The 23,368-nt window shown below is 44.1% G+C and overlaps 1 protein-coding gene across 1 annotated transcript; it reads right to left on the bottom strand.

Moving 5' to 3' along the window:
* Window positions 1–607: 607 nt before the first annotated feature.
* On the bottom strand, window positions 608–22,873 carry stil (STIL centriolar assembly protein). The gene is made up of 17 exons (XM_063012655.1): window positions 22,652–22,873; window positions 21,473–21,564; window positions 21,273–21,380; window positions 20,446–20,561; window positions 20,182–20,363; window positions 18,677–18,936; window positions 17,144–17,227; window positions 16,256–16,342; window positions 13,341–13,482; window positions 12,484–12,593; window positions 11,296–11,419; window positions 9,325–10,383; window positions 7,825–7,966; window positions 7,530–7,731; window positions 4,713–4,860; window positions 3,292–3,554; window positions 608–2,090 (listed from the first exon to the last, which is right to left on the bottom strand). The coding sequence occupies exons 2-17, from the start codon at window positions 21,556–21,558 to the stop codon at window positions 1,343–1,345; spliced, it is 3,861 nt and encodes a 1,286-aa protein (XP_062868725.1). The 5' UTR covers window positions 21,559–21,564; window positions 22,652–22,873; the 3' UTR covers window positions 608–1,342.
* Between the last annotated feature and the right edge of the window lie 495 nt (window positions 22,874–23,368).

Below are 23,368 nucleotides of genomic sequence, written 5' to 3'. Positions count from 1 at the left end.
AATAAATATCCTAAATTGTGGGCTACACTCCTATAAAATTAAATGCTAGCATCACGCAGGCTGAACACCTCTGTTGTTAAATAGTGCCTTTCTTTAGTGATTTATAGTGAAACAGCGGTTTAATTTTAATCTCAACACAGCCAGCACCATTAACTACAACAACAAACAAGGAGGTGTATTAAAATGCTCATGGACTTAATATACAAAAACTAGAACCAGGGTTGTAAAATACAAACCTTATTTCCAGAAAAATTATATTTTGGAACACTTAATATCCCTAAACAGTGTTTTTAAAACCCTTTATAATCAAGTGGCTTCTGTGGTTGTCAAAACAAGTCAAGTGGTCTGCGTACATGCATTAATGACTTAAAAATAAATACCTAAATTGTGGGCTATAAAATTAGATGCTAGCACCCTGCAGGCTGAAAGCCTCTGCCCTATTAGACTATTATTAACACTCGACGTTTTTACCACTGAAATATGAGTAGCATTACCTACATTTCCTGGCACGTTTTGAAACCAGTATAACCCATCTCTCAACAGTTAATGTTTCTCAGCACAGCAAATTACATTCAGTAAATACAATAAGAGAGAATCTACACAAAGCCACTGTCCAAATTATTTAATTAAAGTGAAACATTCATACATTTATACAATACATGCATTTACAATCAACACAAAGATAAAAACTTCACAGGGAGGCACCAAACTGGGAAACTGTGAGCCCCTACATGGAAATAAAAGATATGATATAATCACATAGTTTTAGCATTCATATTACAGCATTCAATTCATTTCATATTAGTAACCTAGTCACAGAAGACAATGCATGACTAATCAGTGAAGGTACTGTCCAGTTACATAATCCTAAATGTGATTACAGCATTCACTCCACACCCATCCTGAGGCTCAGTTTAAGGCTTGGTTTATAGGATTGCAACTGGATTCTGCTGCTTCTTGAAGATTCTTTATTTCATGTTGTAAAAAACCTGACAGACACTCTGAGCTAATAAAACCACAGTAAAAAAAAAGAAGTAAAATAATGCATCTGGATAGCCCTACAAGTTTTATAAAATGACCGGCAGCACCATAAAAAGTTGAACAAAACCAGAAAACATTAAATGGAACAATGCCCACTTTAGTAAGTCATATGATTTATGGTTTGGACTCCAAATGCAGTGGTAAAAGAAATCACACAAATAAAACATGTTATAATTATAAAAAATGAAAGTGACACAGTAAACCAACATAAAAACAACATAAAAAGAGGTATACACAATTATACATACATATATCTTATTATAAAAACACCTAGACACATTTTACCTGGTTGTATTTGTGTTTAAAACAGTTTAGGGAGCTGCCGTAAGCGGCTGAGATCCAAAAAGTTCCCTACAGATCCCTGACTCTCCGGGAGGGACGCGAGCCTCTGGTTATCAGACACAGACGGCCTGCGCTGAGGGAGAACATGTTTCTGGACGTTCTCTTTCTCCGAGCTGGCTCTCTGTGTTAAAAGCTGCATTTTGGGCCTTAAGTCTCTGATCAGCTGGCTTTGAGAGTCCTGAGGTCTCTGACTGGAGAGAACCGGCTCGGGCTGCTTGTTAGTAATGCTGTTCAGAATCAAATCAGCTCGTCCGTCCTTCTCCTGGTCAGCGTTATCCGAACTGTCGAGCTGCAGTGAGTGGCCGAGAGCCGAGTCAGTCTGTGCTCTCTGAGTGAGATCCTTCTCACCGCTGTCCTCTTCCTCTTCACTGCTGCCCCCGCCTTCAATCAGCCCGTATTTCTTCATGTACGTGCAGGTAGCTAGCGACATGTTGCTAGGTGACAGGATGCTCAGTCCGACGCTGCTCTTTTCCAGACGGCTCTTTCCAAAAAGCACAGCGCCAGGGTCGATCCTGGCACCCGGAGCCTGGCCTCCCAGCGAGAGACGGGAGAGCTGAGAGTCGCTGAGGTACTTCAGAGCGATGGCATTGGCCTCCAGGCTCAGATCCACTCCTCCACTTAGGCCCCAGAAACTGGTGCCAGTAGCCACCATGTCAGAAAGTGCCAGCCTTGGAATCACAGCGTCAGGGTTTATACGAGCCAGCGTGCTAGACACAAAAAACAGGAACATTAAATACACACAGGTCTTCAAAGCAGCTAATATTATTTGTTATTTTATTTAAAGCAGCTTTGGGATAACCAAAAATAAGTGGACACTCAGGCATGAGTTTGCTGGACATTCCATGTAAAGGGCGTTTGTCCCTAGAGTATGAGTTTGTCCACCCCTGCTTTAGATCTGCTATAGGAGGTAAAGAATACCATATCTGTACTGTACTGTACTGAATTCAGCCGTCACTTAGCTAAGTAAATGATCATGTGCAAATGCCATAAGCAGAGACACATTTTACCTCATTATATTCCTGTTTAAACACATTAGGGAGCTGCCTTAACTGGCTGAGATCCAAGAAGTTTTCTACAGATCCCTGACCCAACTTCCATTTGCATATGGCAGTTTTGTCCAGCAGTAGACACGAGTCAATGCTATACCTAACACATGACATTAGCAAGTCGTGGGATTCAAACTTGCAAGCTTGAAATCTCTAGCATGTTTTACCCCGGCACCACCCAAGCACCTTTTTTTATTATTATTGTTTTTTATGAATTTTATCCCCTTTTTCTCCCACTGCTGAGGACCCAGATGGCGTCCATATTCGCCTAACACACTTCCTACAAAGTGTGCACAGCCCAACCAACCCATACTTCAGTGGATTTGCACGTGAGGTTGCGTACTAGTAGCCACGCCGTGATCTTCACGCTCCTCCACTTCTGTACAGGCACCCTGGGCAACCAAGGTCCTTACACAGCGTTGATGACCCCACCGCTTAGTTATTATTATCCCGCTGTGCCACCTGAGCGCCCAAGGATCCTTTAAGCGAGTACTTTTTTTTAAGTTAAGGCTTTAAGCGAGCTGGATAATTGACTTGATTGAGTTGATTGATAGTGTCTGGAGCGAGGAAAGAAAAGCCGGAGCCTCTGAAACACACCAGCACCACAGCAGATCACTGTCGTGTCAGTAAAGCTGTGAGTGTAAGTGAGAGACGTGGATCGAATCGAAATGATTTCTATACAGTTTAGATTTATGTATAGACTTCCTATAGTAGTGTCTGAGAACCAAGCAAGAATAAACAGAATACAGACAGGACAAACTCCCTAAGCCTACAGCAGGGTCATCACGACATTTTCTCACCATCTGCTATCCTTTTAACTGGTAAAGACTGTTCGGGAGGTGGACTGAGCTTCACTGTTTACCTGGCGCTTTCCACAGTGGCACAGCTGTTCCTCTCTGTGCAGAGCTCCACATTAACGCCCAGCTGCTGCAGCCGTTTCAGGGTGGCGCTGTACACCTGATCCTCTCCTGAACGAGCGGGTCTCTTCTCTCGGCTCTGCTCTTTGCGTACAGGTTCGGTCTGCGGTGAACTCCCGGGGGACGGACTCTGTCTGGTACGAGGAGCGGGCGTGTCCGAAGGCTCTTCTTCGTTTACAGAGTCTCGGAGACGACTGTTCACTTGACCCTGCAAGAAAATAATGATAATAATAGAGTCATTAAGATACAAACATGTTCTGTGTGAAATATTTATGTCTGCGTGTGCTCGGGAGGCACGGAGGTCTATTACGCTAGCCCACGACCTCCGAGACCCAGGTTTGAATCTCAGAGGTGCTATAGACCGGCCGGACATCTACACAGACGTGACTGGCTAGCTGAGGTAGGGAAGATGGACAAAGCTGTGCGATGGATTGGCCCTCTGCCCAGTGTAATCCTGAGGGTATCGGACCCACCGCAACCCTGACCAGGTTAACACAGATGATGAAAATAACAATAATGCAAAATCTAATAATATCTGCTGTTAATGCAGTTGTAGCCTGGTGGTTAAGGTACTGGACTAGTAATCAAAAAGTTGCTGGTTCAAGCCCCACCACTGCCCGTTTGCTGCTGTTGGGCCCCTAAGCAAGGCCCTTAACCCACAATGGCTCAGACTGTATACTGTCACACTACTGTAAGTCGCTTTGGATAAAGGCGTCTGCTAAATGCCAAAAATGTAAATGTAAATTTAGCAAAGCAATTTTTGCAGATGCTTTTGTCAAATTTATGGCTGTTGGCACCTAAACAGCTCAAAGAATTAATGAAAGATTTAGTAAAGTTCATAGTTTTATATACATAGAGTTGAATTAAAATTAAAGTTCTATGACAGTGTGAATTATGTATCTAAGTAATGAGCCGCTCAGGTGGCGCAGCGGTAAAAAGACACGCTGCAACCAGCTCTGCTTCACCGGTTCGAAGCCGAGTGGCTGTATGAGCAACGATTGGCCGGTTGCTCAGTTGGGGGGTGGGACAAAGAACCGGATGTGGGTCTCACTCTGTCAGAATGCGATTACGACCTCTGCCGGCTGAATAGAGGCGCCTGCACAAGAGATGAGGAAGAGTGCCCTTAGGGTCACACATCAATGTGTGGCTGGCAAAAATGCATCCGGCTTCTGCTCATGTTTCGGAGGGGATATGGGTTAGCTTCGATCTCCTCGGTCAGGGCAGGGTTCGGCATAGACCGAGAGGAAGCACGATGCAAACTGAACAATTGGATGCGCTAAAAGGGGGAGGAAAAAAAGGGGGAAAAAATAAATAAATAAATAAGTAATGGACTCGTCATTATTCCACGTTACATATTTGATCTTACCAGTAGGTCTTGATAAAATCTATGATCTTGTGTCTCTCCGGTTTCAGAAAATGCCGCCGTGTCCCGGGACTGAGAGTCATAATACATGCTGGCACTTTCTCCCAGCACAGGACTCTGGAATGAAGACACTCCTACATCTGATGAGTTGCTGAAAAAAATACATACAGAAAACATCAATACCTAACACTGTTTCACCTTATATCACCATTAGTGCAACCTCATCAGCAAATAAACACAGCTTTAAGCAACAGATACTCAAACGGGGTGTAGATTTCTCAAACCGGTCCAATTAGTGGTGGACTATATACACTATGTGGCCAAAAGTCCACTATTAGTTAGGTTTGTTTGTTTGTTTATTAGGATTTTAACATCATGTTTTACACTTTGGTTACATTCATGACAGGAACGGTAGTTACTCATTACACAAGATTCATCAGTTCACAAGATTATATCAAACACAGTCCTGGTCAATTTTGTATCTCCAATTCACCTCACTTGCATGTCTTTGGACTGTGGGAGGAAACCAGAGCTCCCGGAGGAAACTCAAGCAGACACGGGGAGAACATGCAAACTCCACACAGAAAGGACGCGGACCGCCCCGCCTGGGGATCGAACCCAGGACCTTCTTGCTGTGAGGCGTCAGTGCTACCCCAAGCAAGCTCTATAAAGACACAGTTTAACTAGTTGGGTGGAAAGGAGCTCCAGTTGCCTACACACAGCCCTGGTCTCAACCCAACTCAACACTTTCAGCATAAATTAAACTTGGATTGCAAGCCAGACCTTCTCTTAACATCAGTGCCTGACCTCACTGACACTGTGCACGGAACAGTCACAAATAGGGCAGTTGTAGCCTAGCGGTTAAGGTACTGGACTAGTAATCAAAATGGTCACTGGTTCAAGCCCCACCACTGCCAGGTTGTCACTGTTTGGCTCTTATGCAAGGAACTTAACCCTCAGTTGCTCAGACTGTATACTGTAACTGTAATGTAAGTTGCTTAGGATAAAAGCGTCTGCTAAATGCCGAAAATGTAAACGTAAATTCCCACAGACACTTTCCTAAGTCATGAAGAAAGGCTTCCTAGATGAGTATATACAGTGTATCACAAAAGTGAGTACACCCCTCACATTTCTGCAGATATTTAAGTATATCTTGTCATGGGACAACACTGACAAAATGACACTTTGACACAATGAAAAGTAGTCTGTGTGCAGCTTATATAACAGTGTAAATTTATTCTTCCCTCAAAATAACTCAATATACAGCCATTAATGTCTAAACCACCGGCAACAAAAGTGAGTACACCCCTAAGAGACTACACCCCTAAATGTCCAAATTGAGCACTGCTTGTCATTTTCCCTCCAAAATGTCATGTGACTCGTTAGTGTTACTAGGTCTCAGGTGTGCATAGGGAGCAGGTGTGTTCAATTTAGTAGTACAGCTCTCACACTCTCTCATACTGGTCACTGAAAGTTCCAACATGGCACCTCATGGCAAAGAACTCTCTGAGGATCTTAAAAGACGAATTGTTGCGCTACATGAAGATGGCCAAGGCTACAAGAAGATTGCCAACACCCTGAAACTGAGCTGCAGCACAGTGGCCAAGATCATCCAGCGTTTTAAAAGAGCAGTGTCCACTCAGAACAGACCTCGCGTTGGTCGTCCAAAGAAGCTGAGTGCATGTGCTCAGCGTCACATCCAACTGCTGTCTTTGAAAGATAGGCGCAGGAGTGCTGTCAGCATTGCTGCAGAGATTGAAAAGGTGGGGGGTCAGCCTGTCAGTGCTCAGACCATACGCCGCACACTACATCAAATTGGTCTGCATGGCTGTCACCCCAGAAGGAAGCCTCTTCTGAAGTCTCTACACAAGAAAGCCCGCAAACAGTTTGCTGAAGACATGTCAACAAAGGACATGGATTACTGGAACCATGTCCTATGGTCTGATGAGACCAAGATTAATTTGTTTGGTTCTGATGGTCTCAAGCATGTGTGGCGGCAATCAGGTGAGGAGTACAAAGATAAGTGTGTCATGCCTACAGTCAAGCATGGTGGTGGGAATGCCATGGTCTGGGGCTGCATGAGTGCAGCAGGTGTTGGGGAGTTACATTTCATTGAGGGACACATGAACTCCAATATGTACTGTGAAATACTGAAGCAGAGCATGATCCCCTCCCTCCGGAAACTGGGTCGCAGGGCAGTGTTCCAGCATGATAATGACCCCAAACACACCTCTAAGACGACCACTGCTTTATTGAAGAGGCTGAGGGTAAAGGTGATGGACTGGCCAAGCATGTCTCCAGACCTAAACCCAATAGAACATCTTTGGGGCATCCTCAAGCGGAAGGTGGAGGAGCGCAAAGTCTTGAATATTCGCCAGCTCCGTGATGTCGTCATGGAGGAGTGGAAAAGCATTCCAGTGGCAACCTGTGAAGCTCTGGTAAACTCCATGCCCAGGAGAGTTAAGACAGTTCTGGGAAATAATGGTGGCCACACAAAATATTGACACTTCAGGAACATTCACTAAGGGGTGTACTCACTTTTGTTGCCGGTGGTTTAGACATTAATGGCTGTATATTGAGTTATTTTGAGGGAAGAATAAATTTACACTGTTATATAAGCTGCACACAGACTACTTTTCATTGTGTCAAAGTGTCATTTTGTCAGTGTTGTCCCATAAAAAGATATACTTAAATATCTGCAGAAATGTGAGGGGTGTACTCACTTTTGTGATACACTGTATCTGTATATATTAAAGTAAAGCTATAAGAGAGAGCAATTCAACATGAATGCCCGTGGTTTTAAAATATTTAATATCTTACAAGTGTTTGGGGGACGTGTAGTGGGGCGGGGTCGCAGGGCTCCGTTTCTCACTGCACTGGGTATCCTCCGAATCGAACCTGCAGAAAGCGGGGCCGTTTTCCTCGCCGCTGCACTGCCACTGAGTCTCGGGCTGTTCCTCTGGAGCCTGACCTTCATGCATGGAGCCTTCAGGACCAGGACCACCCCAGAACAAACTGGCACCTGGGAGAACATTTACACACAGAGTTAATAACTGTGCTCCGGTAGAAAACAGTGTAACGTAGGAGCTGGTGAAGTTCGGAGGGTTCGCAGCACCTGTTTCGACTGCGATGCTGACACTCGTTTTCTTCTGGGGCTCTGAAAGCGATGAGGTCTGAATGGTTTGCTCATACTGCTTCTCTGCTGATGCTTGCGATGGTCCAGACACCTTGTTTTGGGCTTCTAGAAGTTTCTGGATCTAAACAACACAAGGTCAGTATAACTAGTTATTTATTACTTGGTATCGGTTGGTTGCAGGAATCAACTTGGTTGTTCTAACAATAGCTACGTTTCAGTTATTTTTGGTTTATAACACTGTTGTAGTTCACCATGTTACCACTGGAGCCAAAACTGTATTGTACGCACATTTTATTTATTAATCCACTTTTTTTTTCCCTTTCAGCTGCTCCCATATTTAGGGGTCACCACAGAGGATAAGTCTAGCCTGCATTCTTGATCTGGCAGAGTTTAACACTGGATGCTCTTCAGGCTTGGCACCAGTACATGGCACCTTGGCACCTCCCACTGGCTAGACTGTTTGAAACACAGCCAATCATTTAACTGGTATTCATAGTAGATATTACTGGTTCAAATCACCATTACCAAAAAAAGGGGGGGGGGGGTTACTAAATTCTTTGTAGCCAAATTTCTAGGTGTATAACGTGCAGTTTGAAAGCATCACGTGAAGCCCTGTCCATCTGTGTGTAAATCTGAGTATAAAGACCTGGACGTTAGCCACATTCAGTCACATGATGAAGTCTGTGGTGTAAACAAACGTTTATCCACCCAAACGTGATGTTCCTAATTTGTCACACCATGTATGAGGAACTACGAGCCACCAAGCATTGTTCCCAAAAACATCTGTTTTGATGGTTGATAATTATTTAACCCCTTAATGGCCTTGAGTCGAAATACTTGGGTAAAAATATACATATTTACATATAAAATGCCTTTTTCTCCCATTTTCTCCCAATTTAGTGTAGTCAATTTGTCTTCTGCTGCTGGGGATCCCCGATGTTTTGCAGTCGAGGTGGGTATACTGCTGCTCACGCCTCAGACACCCCCCGCAAAGCCCTTAACGGAACCTTTTCCCACCCATGCACACTGCCCAGGCGCCTTTATCTGTCAATCAGTGTCCTTACACAGCTTTTGAAGACCTCGGCCACATATTCTGGTCATCCGTCCCTGCAGGCACTGCCAGTTATGCCCGCTAGATGACGCCCAGCTCAGGAGCCCAGGAGTTCAGAATCTCGGTGCTGGTGTGCTAGCGGAATATCTCACTGTGCCACAGGGCGCAAATAAGCTGTATTTAAATAAACCTTTTTGGGCCATATCTATGCCTTGGTTAAACTCAAAAATATTGGATGACACTGTAGTTTTAAGAAAACAGCCCTTCTAACCTTTGTCAACTTGAAGCTAAAAAATCATCCATAAAGAGTTGCATCATTTTTGTGATCATCTCACCTGTTTGGTGGTGCTGAGACCATTACAGGGATACGAACATAAACTGGTGGATAAACTGACTGATATAGAAGGAGCAAACACACAATCACCAACCTGAGCCTGTAGTTGCTTCAGCTGTCTGTCCTGCTCCATCAGCAGCCTGTAAGCATCGGCAGGAAGAAGGCCCATGCCAGCAGGTGGGTTGGTAACTGAAGCAGAACTGGGCTGCCCTGTTGTACCAGGCTGAACATGGCAGCATTGAGGCTGACAGGTGGGCACGGCCGGTTCAAAAGTGCCGCTGTTTGTGTTCGCATTAGGAATGTGCGGCCCGTGGGATGGAGAGCAGTGCATGGGAACACTGACGGGGCACACGGGGCTCCTAGCCGGTGACCTGTGGCTGGGTAAAGACATGGCAGGCCGGGTGGGGGAGACATAGCAGTCTCCATAAGGACTTCCTTCTGAGGAACAACGGACGGGGTTAGAGGAGGGCATGTGTACGGGAACGGGCATTCCTTGCCAGGTGTTGTTCTGATACATGGGCATATGGGTATGGTGGGCTGAACAGCAAGTGCAGGGGGTGCAGGCAGGATTGACAGCAGGGGTGCTGTGGAAGACTGTGTGCTGAGAGGGCTGTGGCATGGGGGTCTGATGTGGATTGATGGACACTTTTTTGCTTTTCTGGTTTGATGTTGGTGGACCAGGTGAAGAGGGTGAAACAGCGTGAGGGACGTCTGCAAAACACTGACCAGCTCTCTGCCTGTGCTGAGTGAAAGAAGCATTTGGTGAGGGGCCGGTTTTAGGTGAAGACGACGAAGACGACGAAGCCGAGGACCCGTTACTTAACCTCCGACCGACGGAGGGAACGGACTTTCTGCCCATCGAGGGCTTTGGCATTTGGTGCCGAACAGCAGATTGTGGTCTGTTAAGCTTTGGCTGGGACAGCACCGGGGTCAGGGGTCTCCTGATGGGCGGAGGACCGGCCATAACGCTCTGAGCTGAGACTTGCTGTGCTGGACGTGAGTGGGGTGGATTGCCACTGCTACTTCTGAGCTGAGAATTCGATTGAGCTGGATGAGGTAGAGCATGATTGTGGGATCCCAACACCTTCCCATCGAGGAAGCTGCCATCTAATACCATAGAGAGTTCAGGTACAGAGGGCTGGACCTGTCTCGCCTGTGGAAATAAGCAAATGTTGGTTACATTAATGACAGGACAGGTAGTTACCGCTTACACAAGGTTCATCAGTTCAAGTTCATTGACAATTTTGGATCTCCAGTTCACCTCACTTGCACGTTTTTGGACTGTTGGAGGAAACCCACACAGACACAAGGAGAACATGCAAACTCCACACAGAAAGGACCCGGCCCGCTCCACCTGGGGATCGAACCCAGGAACTTCTTGCTGTGAGGCGACAGTACTACCCACCGAGACATTGTGCGGCCCAATGGAGTTGTCATAGCAGATCATTCTGGTCCGCAGACCGGATACCTTTCCTGACACAGCCCTTCTATTTCTAATCTGGACTTAGGACCTGTGCCGAGGGCACACTGACTAGTGCACCTCCCAATGGCTGGACTGTCCGGCCATCCCTCAAACCCCAAACATAGCCAATGACCTTTGTGTACACACCTTACCAACTGCCCCAAGTTAATTTTAGGAAACCATGTGCCATTTATGAAGCTGCAAAACCACTGATACAATCCTAAGTTATGGCTAAACTGAATCTAAATGGTTGATCAGATCTAACTGGTTACTGCCTGGCCAAAATTACAACACACAGCACCGCGAACGATGTGTTTCTAATGTGACCAAGGGTAAAAAAATGAAACATGTATTTTGTTATAGGTCTGCCCTATATACCTATATACCTAAATATATAGGATACCCCACACCCCCCAATATTAAACACGAGCAGAAAATCAGGGTGCCAGAAATGACCTCATAAAATTCACCATCCCGTTATAATAAGCCAGTATTGATTTTAGGAACGTGATATTAAAGCATGTTGGTACATCAGGGCTGAATGGCGAACCATAAAAGGAACAAAGCTCAGTAAGCACTGGATAAACACCTAAGCCTTCATACCTGTTGGCTGATGGGGTGAGGGTTAGGAGAAGGCCGTGGAGAGAGATCCTCGTCTTCCACTCCCGAGTCGGGGTCACTGACGGATAATTTGTTCTGGGTCGCAGCTGATGACCCAACTGCAGCTCTGATCAGACACAGGAGCAGATATTTTACTGCCAGCTAACATTCAAGGAACAAAAGTGATAAATGTTTTTTTTGTTTTTATTATTCTGCTGCCCCTGGAGGGCAAACTGCAGTAACTACTGTACATTCAGGTCAAATGAATCAAGACGGCTTAAATTTGTCCATAATCAACATCCTTAAAATGCTTCATTCATTCATTTATAGAACATCACATCAACAAACTGATGGATTCTGACATATAGGCATGCACATTTGAATATTATTTATTATTTATTAGGATTTTAACGTCATGTTTTACACACTGCGGTTACATTCATGACAGAACAGGTGGTTACTGGTTACACAACAGGGCCGGCGCTAGGGGGGGGGGGGGCTGAGGGGGGCATTGCCCCCCCAAATTGTGTCTTTGCCCCCCCAAGCAAAGCAGTCCAGAACCGGGGCTGTTACACAAGATTCATCAGCTTAAGTTTCAATGTCAGACACAGTCATGGACAGTTTTGAATCTTCAATTCACCTCACTTGCACGTCTTTGGACTGTGGGAGAACATGCAAGCTCCACACAGACAGGACCTGAAGCGCTCAATCTGTGATTCGAATCCAGGACCTTCTTGCTGTGAGGCGACAGTGCTACCCACCGAGCTACTGCGCCACCATGTGCAGGTGAATAAATCATCGATAACTGCTTCATCAAGATTACAGTCGCAGTGAATCTGAAGCCACCCTGAACACTGGGCACCAGCAGTAATGCATCCTGGATAAGGTGGTGATCCACTTCAGAGTATCAAAAGTCATTGATTTACTCACTCAATTATTTTTTGTCTGTTTTTCGTGGCAAAACTGTTTAGCTGGAGGAAGCACTCAAGTGAAAACATGGCAAATTCACCGGTTGGTTGGTTTAAACCAAGTTCCCTTGGACCCTGGTGCTGCATAGCACTCGCACTAGCTGCTGCTCCACTTTGCAACTCACTGTTAATGCAGTTTGACACTGAAATGTATTCTGGTGTTGTGAGAACCTGCTCAACCTCATAGACTAAAACCACAGATTTTAAATGTCCTTCACTGTACCTGGATGATGCAGAACGAGAGAGCGCCTCTGTAAAGAGCTCGGCCTGCCGACCCAGGTTCTCAGCACCGAGTTCAAACTGTAGTGACCGGCCTTCTGCTGGCTCAACATTCTACACACACACACACACACACACACACACACACACTTTTATCAGATTAAGAATTCAGTACACTAATACATGTACACGAGATGATAAAGTGTTCAGTGGGGTTAAGATAAGGGTTCTGTACAAGCCACTGGGGATCCTCTACACTAAACCACGTCTTTATTGACATCACTTGGTGCACAGGGGCAGTGTCATGCTTTTACCACAAATTAGGAAACACCAATTATTTTATATAACTGATTTCCTGCATCTATCTACTCCTATTACTTACCAATCAATGTGACTGACATACCTGAAATCAATAGTCAGAAGTGGTGCCCACATAAGTGTCAGACACTGATGATATGGGTTGTTTATTATACCAGCAGTTCAGAAGAGAGTTAAAGGAGCAGCCGGCGAGGGTGTAAAGTGAGGGCTGAGCTTCGTGGTGGTGTACTTGTGCATCTGTTTATGACCTTAATTTAGGACCTTTTAATAGCTCCTTGCAACATGATAATGCACCAAGTTAAAGTGCAAGTCACCCAAAACTGGTCTCAGTGGACTTCCATGGCCTCCGCAGTGACCATCTGATACCAGTGAGGCACATTTGAGGTGTAGCAGAACAGCAGATCGGAGGGAAGAATTGGCAGCTGATGGAGCCGCAGTGATTACGTAATGCTGTGTAATCTTGTCTACATCTTTCCTAGACGTCGTGGCTGCTCCCAGAGCCGCTAATGAAGTCAACAGTTGCTTAACAGCTCTTAGCAATACCTTATATATGGTGAGTGATTCCATGCTGCTGAGAAGCTGAAAGCTCATTCCTTTCTGCTCATGCAACCTGCACTGGTAGAACTCGGGTTCTCTGTGAGTAAGAGAGTAAAGAACCACCAGGAATGCGTCGCCCAGCATCACTCTGAAAAAATAAATAAATAAATAACACATCACGACATATAAAAACGGGACTGATATTCCAAACAACGTCTTGATCAAGCTGCTTGATGCTTAAGTTGGTATGATTTATTAGTTATTTATTTATTAGTCACATTAGCATCATTGCAAAACTTAAGAATCAAACACCTGACACCAAAGCAGACTGAGTAATGATTATAAACATTTTGGCTACAATTTCTGTTTAATAGTTACAAACAATTACAAACAGCGGTAAAGTTACTGAACTAGTTGTTGTTGTTTAATTATTAACGCCATGTGAGCTGCTATTGTCACGACTAAATAATAGATTCAGTCTTTAAACGTCTAAGTGGTGGTGCTTTCTCTACCTGTGTGTATGGTGGTTGTATGACAATGTGGGTGTGTTAATTGTTCTTCCCTTATATGGGTGTATGTACAGTGTATCACAAAAGTGAGTACACCCCTCACATTTCTGCAGATATTTAAGTATATCTTTTCATGGGACAACACTGACAAAATGACACTTTGACACAATGAAAAGTAGTCTGTGTGCAGCTTATATAACAGTGTAAATTTATTCTTCCCTCAAAATAACTCAATATACAGCCATTAATGTCTAAACCACCGGCAACAAAAGTGAGTACACCCCTAAGAGACTACACCCCCAAATGTCCAAATTGAGCACTGCTTGTCATTTTCCCTCCAAAATGTCATGTGACTCGTTAGTGTTACTAGGTCTCAGGTGTGCATAGGGAGCAGGTGTGTTCAATTTAGTAGTACAGCTCTCCAACAAAAAGTAAAGTTCCAACATGGCACCTCATGGCAAAGAACTCTCTGAGGATCTTAAAAGACGAATTGTTGTGCTACATGAAGATGGCCAAGGCTACAAGAAGATTGCCAACACCCTGAAACTGAGCTGCAGCACAGTGGCCAAGATCATCCAGCGTTTTAAAAGAGCAGGGTCCACTCAGAAAAGACCTCGCGTTGGTCGTCCAAAGAAGCTGAGTGCACGTGCTCAGCGTCACATCCAACTGCTGTCTTTGAAAGATAGGCGCAGGAGTGCTGTCAGCATTGCTGCAGAGATTGAAAAGGTGGGGGGTCAGCCTGTCAGTGCTCAGACCTTACGCCGCACACTACATCAAATTGGTCTGCATGGCTGTCACCCCAGAAGGAAGCCTCTTCTGAAGTCTCTACACAAGAAAGCCCGCAAACAGTTTGCTGAAGACATTTCAACAAAGGACATGGATTACTGGAACCATGTCCTATGGTCTGATGAGACCAAGATTAATTTGTTTGGTTCAGATGGTCTCAAGCATGTGTGACGGCAATCAGGTGAGGAGTACAAAGATAAGTGTGTCATGCCTACAGTCAAGCATGGTGGTGGGAATGCCATGGTCTGGGGATGCATGAGTGCAGCAGGTGTTGGGGAGTTACATTTCATTGAGGGACACATGAACTTCAATATGTACTGTGAAATACTGAAGCAGAGCATGATCCCCTCCCTCCGGAAACTGGGTCGCACGGCAGTGTTCCAGCATGATAATGACCCAAAACACACCTCTAAGACGACCACTGCTTTATTGAAGAGGCTGAGGGTAAAGGTGATGGACTGGCCAAGCATGTCTCCAGACCTAAACCCAATAGAACATCTTTGGGGCATCCTCAAGCGGAAGGTGGAGGAGCGCAAAGTCTCGAATATCCGCCAGCTCCGTGATGTCGTCATGGAGGAGTGGAAAAGCATTCCAGTGGCAACCTGTGAAGCTCTGGTAAACTCCATGCCCAGGAGAGTTAAGGCAGTTCTGGGAAATAATGGTGGCCACACAAAATATTGACACTTCAGGAACTTTCACTAAGGGGTGTACTCACTTTTGTTGCCGGTGGTTTAGACATTAATGGCTGTATATTGAGTTATTTTGAGGGAAGAATAAATTTACACTGTTATATAAGCTGCACACAGACTACTTTTCATTGTGTCAAAGTGTCATTTTGTCAGTGTTGTCCCATGAAAAGATATACTTAAATATCTGCAGAAATGTGAGGGGTGTACTCACTTTCGTGATACACTGTATGTGTATATATATACTATATACTCAGCATAGGCACCTCTATTCGCTCCGCCAATCAGGGTCCTTACACGGCGTTAGAAGACCCCACCCACATATTCCAGGAGTTCAGAATCTCGGTGCTGGTGTGCTAGCGGAATATCCCGCTGGGCTACCCGGGCGCCTATGTGGGGTTTTTAAGTGCAAGTGCTTCCAAGAATTCAAGCAGTTTTATTGGGGGGTATGAGCTGAAGATTTCCTTGTACTGAACTGGTAATCAGATGGTTCAAGCCTCACCATCACCAAGTTGCCCTTATAGGGCTCTTAACCCTTTAATGGTCTGCCATTTGGTTGAGCTTACTAAAGACCTGGGTAACAATAAGCTGTATTTACATAACCTTGTTTGGGTCATATCTACTCCCTGGTTGTGTGTTAAACTTTCTAACCTTATGTCAACTTAAAAGTTGCATCATTTTTGTGATCCTCTTAACTGTTTGATAGAGGCTCATTAAAAATACTAATTGTTTAAAGTAACTAAGAAATACAAAGAAAACATTTGTACACATTATTTTCTTGGTCAGACCATTAAAGGGTTAATTAAGCGAGGCCCTTAACCCTGAACTGTATTCAGTCGTAATTGTAAGTCAGTCTGGATAAAAGCGGCTGCTAAACGCTGCAAATGTGAAAGTAAACGATTTGCTGAAATGAGATTTGAACAGATGGATCTGCACGTACCTGTCGTGAAGGGAGGAGCTGTGCAGGTACCTGAGACACCACGCCCACACCACAGGACTGTGGATGTGCGTAACCCCACTCAGCCATCTGTCACATGGGAGGAGAGAAGCTCAGTCAGCCTTCAATAATCCTCCACTTAACAGTAACAAACCTCCAGGGAGGCGTTTGGTTAGGCTGTGATTAACTCGGATTGAATTACAGTAAGTGAGGATTAATGGGAGTCAGAAAGAACTACATGAACAAAGAGAGAAAGCGCTATTATAAAGGTGAAATTGTCGATGTGGTCCATGATAAGACCTTAAATGGGTGGTCAAAAATCCAAAAAATTTGTGTGTTTTAACTGGCAGAGCATTTGGTAGTGTGTTATAGTGCAAACAATTAATTATTTTCTACCAAACCCCTTTTTTTTTAACCAAAAGACTTCCCTTTGGTTTTGGAAAATCCCTATAAACCACAAAAGAAGAACCCTAATGGGGGCTCAGGTGGCGCAGCAGTAAAGCACGCTAGACCACAAGTGCTGACGAGTTAAAATCTCAGCTCTGCTATCGGCAGACAATAACTGGCTTGTCTGAGGGAGGGAGGACCTTAGGAAATCCTCATAACTGCTGCAAATACGACTTCTGCTGGCTGTAATTCTCCGTGCCTGATACGGATCTGCATATGAACTCGCAGTGCGTCGGAGTCAGTAGTGGAGGTCCACAGCAGCAGCCGTAAGATACAAATTGGGTAATTGGATAGGATTACTGGGAGGAAATTGCATAAAAAGAAGAATCCCTAAAGAACCATCACTGCTTTATTTAGTTTCATTTTATTGAAGCATTAAAAGAACTATATGAGTAGTGAAGAATCATATCACACGTGTAGTGTAGAGATACTGTATGTACTTACACTCCTACAAGAGGAAGCGTGTAGACCTTGGGGTCCGACTCCAGTACAAGAAGCAGTTTTCGAGTTTGGTCCATCGTCAGAAATCTACACATTGACATTAAAACATGCATTTTAAACATATCAGGAATGTGTTTTATTTAATAGTTTTTTTTATTTATAATTAATTTTTTATCAACCGCTTTATCCTGGTCATGTGGAAACACTGGGTGCAAGGCAGGAGTAACTTGAGACGCAAACATGAGACGCAACCTATCATGTTTGTGTAGACGCCAGATCTCAGTGGTGGGGGGCTAGCCCCACTACGTCCCTGACCAGGATAAAGCGGTTAATAAAAATGAAATGAAAGAGCAGAAATATTTGTGCAATCTCAAATTTTTTCCACACGCTGCAGCTAAATTGCCTTCATTGTGAACATTAGATCTATACCACTAGTTACCATATTAGCATGTATACACTTACGGTGCTGCAGCGAGTGGCAGCCTACTCACTACTCTATCCATCCATCCATCCATCTAACCATCCATCCATCCATCAATCTATCCATCCATCCATCCATCAATCTATCTATCTATCCATCCATCAATCTATCCATTCATCCATCAATCTATCTATCTATCTATCCATCCATCAATCTATCCATTCATCCATCAATCTATCCATCCATCCATCCATCAATCTATCCATCCATCCATCCATCCATCCATCCATCTATCTATCTATCCATTCATCCATCCATCCATCCATCAATCCATCCATCCATCTATCTATCCATCCATCTATCTATCCATCCATCCATCCATTAATCTATCCATCCATCCATCCATCAATCTATCCATCCATCAATCTATCCATTCATCCATCCATCCATCCATCCATCCATCAATCCATCCATCCATCAATCTATCCATCCATCCATCTATCTATCCATCCATCTATCTATCCATCCATCCATCCATTAATCTATCCATCCATCCATCCATCCATCCATCCATCCATCAATCAATCTATCCAACCATCAATCAATCTATCCAACCATCAATCTATCCAACCATCAATCTATCCATCCATCCATCCATCCATTAATCTATCCATCCATCCATCCATCCATCCATCAATCAATCTATCCAACCATCAATCTATCCATCCATCCATCCATCCATCCATCCATCCATCTATCCATCCATCCATTAATCTATCCATCCATCCATCAATCTATCCATCCATCCATCCATCCATCCATCCATCTATCCATCCATCCATCCATCCATCCATCCATCCATCCATCTATCTATCCATCCATCCATCCATCCATCCATCCATCCATCAATCCATCCATCCATCCATCCATCCATTAATCTATCCATCCATCCATCCATCCATCTATCCATCAATCTATCCATCCATCAATCTATCCATCCATCCATCCATCCATCTAACGATAACACTTAAAACATAATAATAATAATAATAATAATGTAACCAAATAGACTTGTGTTGAGATGATTTCAGCTAAGCCAGTGTTTGTTCGCTCACCCTCGTTTTCTCCCGACTGACTGTGAGTGTACTGGTTGTGCCATGCTGGATAAGCTGCTCAGGTTCCTGGCTAGTGCAGTAGGGATGATGGGAAGTGCACGAACGGGAACAGCCTGCAGAGAGTCGGCCAGCGTCACGCCGGCCCAGTGCAGGCTGAAGCTCAGTCTGTCCATGTTCTCCACACAGCTGAAGCGAGCTCGCAGGTTCACCAGCTTAGACAGTTCCAGCGTCTCTCTGTTGCTGCAGCAATGCTCCAGCATCTGGAAGGCAGAGAGCAAAAGAAAGTCTTTAAAATGTTAATACAAACAAGAAATACAACTCCGTTTTAATTGTTTTTAATACTGCAACATTTACCCTAAAGCCTAACAACACTTTTTCCCCCCCAATATCTTACAAGCAAACAAGCATGTAGCTGACAAATGTAGGATAAGGATCGCACTCAAGGGCCTAAATGTGTTTTTGGTCTATCCTGGGACGTGATCCTCCAACCTTCCGGTCACGTAAATCTTAGTAGCTAAGCTACTGCTGCTTATAACAGTATTTACATGCATTTATTACTCATATATACCTAAATCCTGTCCCAAAAATTAACAAACAGCTTAAAAGTGCCTAACTCTAGTGCTCAGAACATTCATTTAGGGTGTTTGTTTGGATTTAAATGCCATGTTTAACACATTTGGGTCATCTTATGGCAGGATCTGTATTATGGGAAGTGGTAGCTCAGTGGTTAAAGTTCTGGACTAATAAGTTGCTACTGTTGGACCCCTGAGCAAGGTCCTTAATCCTCAATTGCTCAAATTGTGTTCAGTCTTTATTGTAAGTCGCTTTGGATAAAAGCGTCTGTCAAATGTTGTACCCTAGCGGTTTAGGTACTGGGCTAGAAATCAAAAACGTGGCTGGTTCAAGCCCCACCACTGCCAGGTTGTCACAGTTGGGCCCTTGAGCAAGGCCCCTAACCCTCAATTGCTCAGACTGTATTCTGTCACAGTACTGTAGGTCATTTTGGATAAAAGCGTCTGCTCAAAGTAAATGTATTGCTTAAATCTGCTTGTTGTCCTTGTCTTTATATTGTGGGTCCATTTCAAATTTTCATTTTTATTCTTAATCATTTGGAATATAACAGGAGTGATTATTAACAGAGCTGAACATACATAACATGTGTGTGTACACCTGCTCTTTGTAATGATTCAGCCAGATTCTGTGGCTAGTGTAAATAAAACAGACCCGTCTGCTTCACTGAGGAACAGCTAGTGCTATTGTGGTAATAATTGCCCCTTACAAAGGTAAGAGCAATTTACAGTCAGGGCAGCTGCTAATGACGGGTTGTGGTAACCGCCGTGGTGACGCTTCATTACTGCTATAATGCGCGATGACACCCCACTGAGTAAAGAGCAAGCAGCGACGTCACTACTACGAATACAATGTGTGCGAATCGGATTCTACTGATCCAGCATGACGGGCACAAGAAGACCCACACAGGGTAAGATAACATCATAATAACCTGCCTTAAACGAGATGTCAAAGTCATCTGCGGAGTAGACCGTGCTGTCGGGAACAGGCTGCACGTCAAACGAGCACGGCACCAGAACGTCCCCGGGGAGGGGAGCCGTCGGGGCCTTTGTAGTCCCGCCGGGCTGCACTTTGCCAGGGTCGAATCGATCCAGGGTTACAGTCACACCCTCCTCGTCTACAAAGAACGAACGGGATATAAAGGCAGAGCCGATTTTGATGCTCTGCGAAAGCTGGATACAAAAAGCAAGTGCACTCACCACTGTCCACAGCTAATGTGCCAATCAGGAAACATGAAAACTGAGGCTTTTTGCTCTGCCGTGCATGACGGTGAGCCAAACGTAAAGCCTTCTCCGTGAGAAGAAGCCTGGGTTTTCTGAAATACAAGAAGCAATAAATACACATACATACACACAAGTCATGCTATCTTACTTGTTAAATCATTTTCCAGCTTTACTTACACATTTTTCCTTAGAATATTTTAGTTCTGAACATTTATAAACATTTTAAAACTAGTCTAACCATTGAGAAGTGATCAGTCTTCTGATTCAGTAAACTATGGAGCGGTGGCTTAGTGGTTATAGTACTGGACGAGAGATCGTTAAGCTGCAGGTTCATCTCTTTATGCATGCAACAGAGGCATGAAGGATGGCGCTTTAGGTTGGTTGGTTGAGTTTTATCGCCAATATAAGCTTTGTATTTAGAGCCATCTCTATGGCGTGCCATTTGTATGTTTTAAAACATTCTTATTAAAAAAAAAGGTGTTAAAACCATGAGAGGAGTTTTATGATACAGAGATATATAGTTGTTCACATTTGCGCTTTAGGATCCGCGCAAGACTGGCGGCTCAAGCGGCAGTCGCCGGCGGCACCCAGGGCCACTCCCGATGTCACGGGAGCGCAGGAAGAGTGATGAGAGCATTATGCCTACCTGTCACCCAGCAACCGGCATCCTTCCACCGGCGCTACTGGCCTCGCCCAGATTAACACACACACACAGGCACTGCTTGGCCCTTGAACAAGGTCCTTAACCCTAACATGCTTACATTTATTTTATCCAGTCATTATTGTAAATTAAAGTCGCTCACCTATAAAAGGAAAGGTGGAGATTGACACAAGTGCCAGTAGGCGTCGGATCCCAAAGGTGCATTTTAGATTTGGGAAACGTCAGAGGAGTGATGATGCTCTCCGGTGACCTTCAAAATAAAATGACAATGGAATCAAATTTAAAATTGGCATTTAAAATAAAAAGCATCCTTTATATGAGTCTAAGATTATTTGTCATTACCTGTTATTTTGTAGAGTATCTGGTCTGCACACTGCATCCAGTACGTGGGAGGGCAAACCTCGCAAATTCACCTGAATGTGATTCATTCTTCACTGTGACGTAGCGGATTAAAAAAAAGACGTCATTATAATGCTTTACACAAAAACCTGCTGTACTTACACAATGTATTTATTAGATTTAGTTCATGACTGACAAGCAGTATGTTTTTTATACTTTAATTGCAACTTAGTTCATGTCAGCATTTATAGTTAGTAGTTTAGTAAATCTCACCATGCTGGAAATCGTTCTTCCTAAGGCATAATGATATGGGGTTCATGTATGACCTTTACAACATTTTCAGGCATTCTTTTAAATATAGATGTAATGTTTGCAGGCTCCCGGGTGGTGCTGTGGTAAATTACACTAGCCCACAATCACAGAGATCCTGTGTTCAAATTCCCAGCAGTGCTGTCAAGCATCTAATACAGACATGTTTGGCTAACTATTTGTTTATTACAATTTTAACGTCATGTTTTACACTTTGGTTCCATTCATGACAGGAACGGTAGTTACTCATTACACAAGATTCATCAGTTCACAAGGTTACATCGAACACAGTCATGGACGATTTTGTGTCTCCAATTCACCTCACTTGCATGTTGTTGGACTGTGGGAGGAAACCGGAGCGCCCGGAGGAAACCCACATGGACACAGGGAGAACATGCAAACTCCACACAGAAAGGACCTGGACCGCCCCACTTGGGGATCGAACCAATTAAAATTGTCAGGAACACCTAAGGGAGATAAACGTGGTTTAAAGTGTACAGAAAATAAAGATTTGAAGCCCTTGTTGTAGAATTAAGCCTAAATTGTCCTGTGCGGATTACTGTTACCAGCACTTTAACAGTGTTCCGTACATACCATTCCAAGTCAGTGGCTTTTAATTTTAAACGGATCTTTTGAAATTAAACACATTGAGGCTTGAGACGGAGGTGATACATTCTAGAAATCAGACCATCATTCCAGATGCTGCATGGTTACATTGACATGCAGTTCACATGAAGTTAAAATGCACGAAACGGTGTACGTAGCACGTCAAGCTAGCAGAATAGCATGTTAGCACTTTATTAGCTTGTAAACAAATGTACAGTAACAGTTAGATTTAATATGCAACTACAATATTTAATGCGTTTAACTTACCGTTTTATTTCTGTTAACGTTGGATGTATTTTGCATTTTCAGTGTAACGTTGAACCACTCTGCTCCACCCAGAGCAGCTAACCGGCTAAGCTAACAGCAGCAGCACTCAGGTTCCTCTAACACTGTGAGCAGAATGTCTCAAATAACAACAACTGCTCAACTTCCAGCATCATGCGCGGTTTAATGGGCGGTAAAGATCCAGCGCGGTGAGTTAGTTAATAGTTGACTGAACTCGGTGTCGCGGACGGCGCGTCTCTCAGTGTAACATGAACCGAGTTTCACTGTAAACACAAACAGACTCAAAAGTAAATTGTGGCGCTGTTTCCAGGCTCCAATGGCGGGCCGCAACTCTCAACCAATAGCAGCACAGCACCGCCCCGCTCGACCAATAAGAAATCCTTAAAAAATTAGCACCGCCCACCCGAACACTACTCAATTACAGTACAGCTTAATAAGCCATTATATTTGTTTATTAGGATTTTAACGTCATCTTTTACACTTTGGTTACATTCATGACAGGAACGGTAGTTACTCATTACACGAGATTCATCAGTTCACAAGTTTAATATCAAACACAGTCATGGACAATTTTGTATCTCCAATTCACCTCACTTGCACGTCTTTGGACTGTGGGAGGAAACCGGAGCACCCGCAGTAAACCCACGCAGACACGGGGAGAACATGCAAACTCCACACAGAAAGGACCCGGACCGCCCC

This window comes from Trichomycterus rosablanca, chromosome 17, assembly GCF_030014385.1.
Source record: "Trichomycterus rosablanca isolate fTriRos1 chromosome 17, fTriRos1.hap1, whole genome shotgun sequence".
Lineage (NCBI taxonomy): Eukaryota > Metazoa > Chordata > Actinopteri > Siluriformes > Trichomycteridae > Trichomycterus > Trichomycterus rosablanca.
The sequence above is the reverse complement of the archived record's forward strand: the minus strand, read 5'-3'. Positions and strand labels throughout refer to the sequence as shown.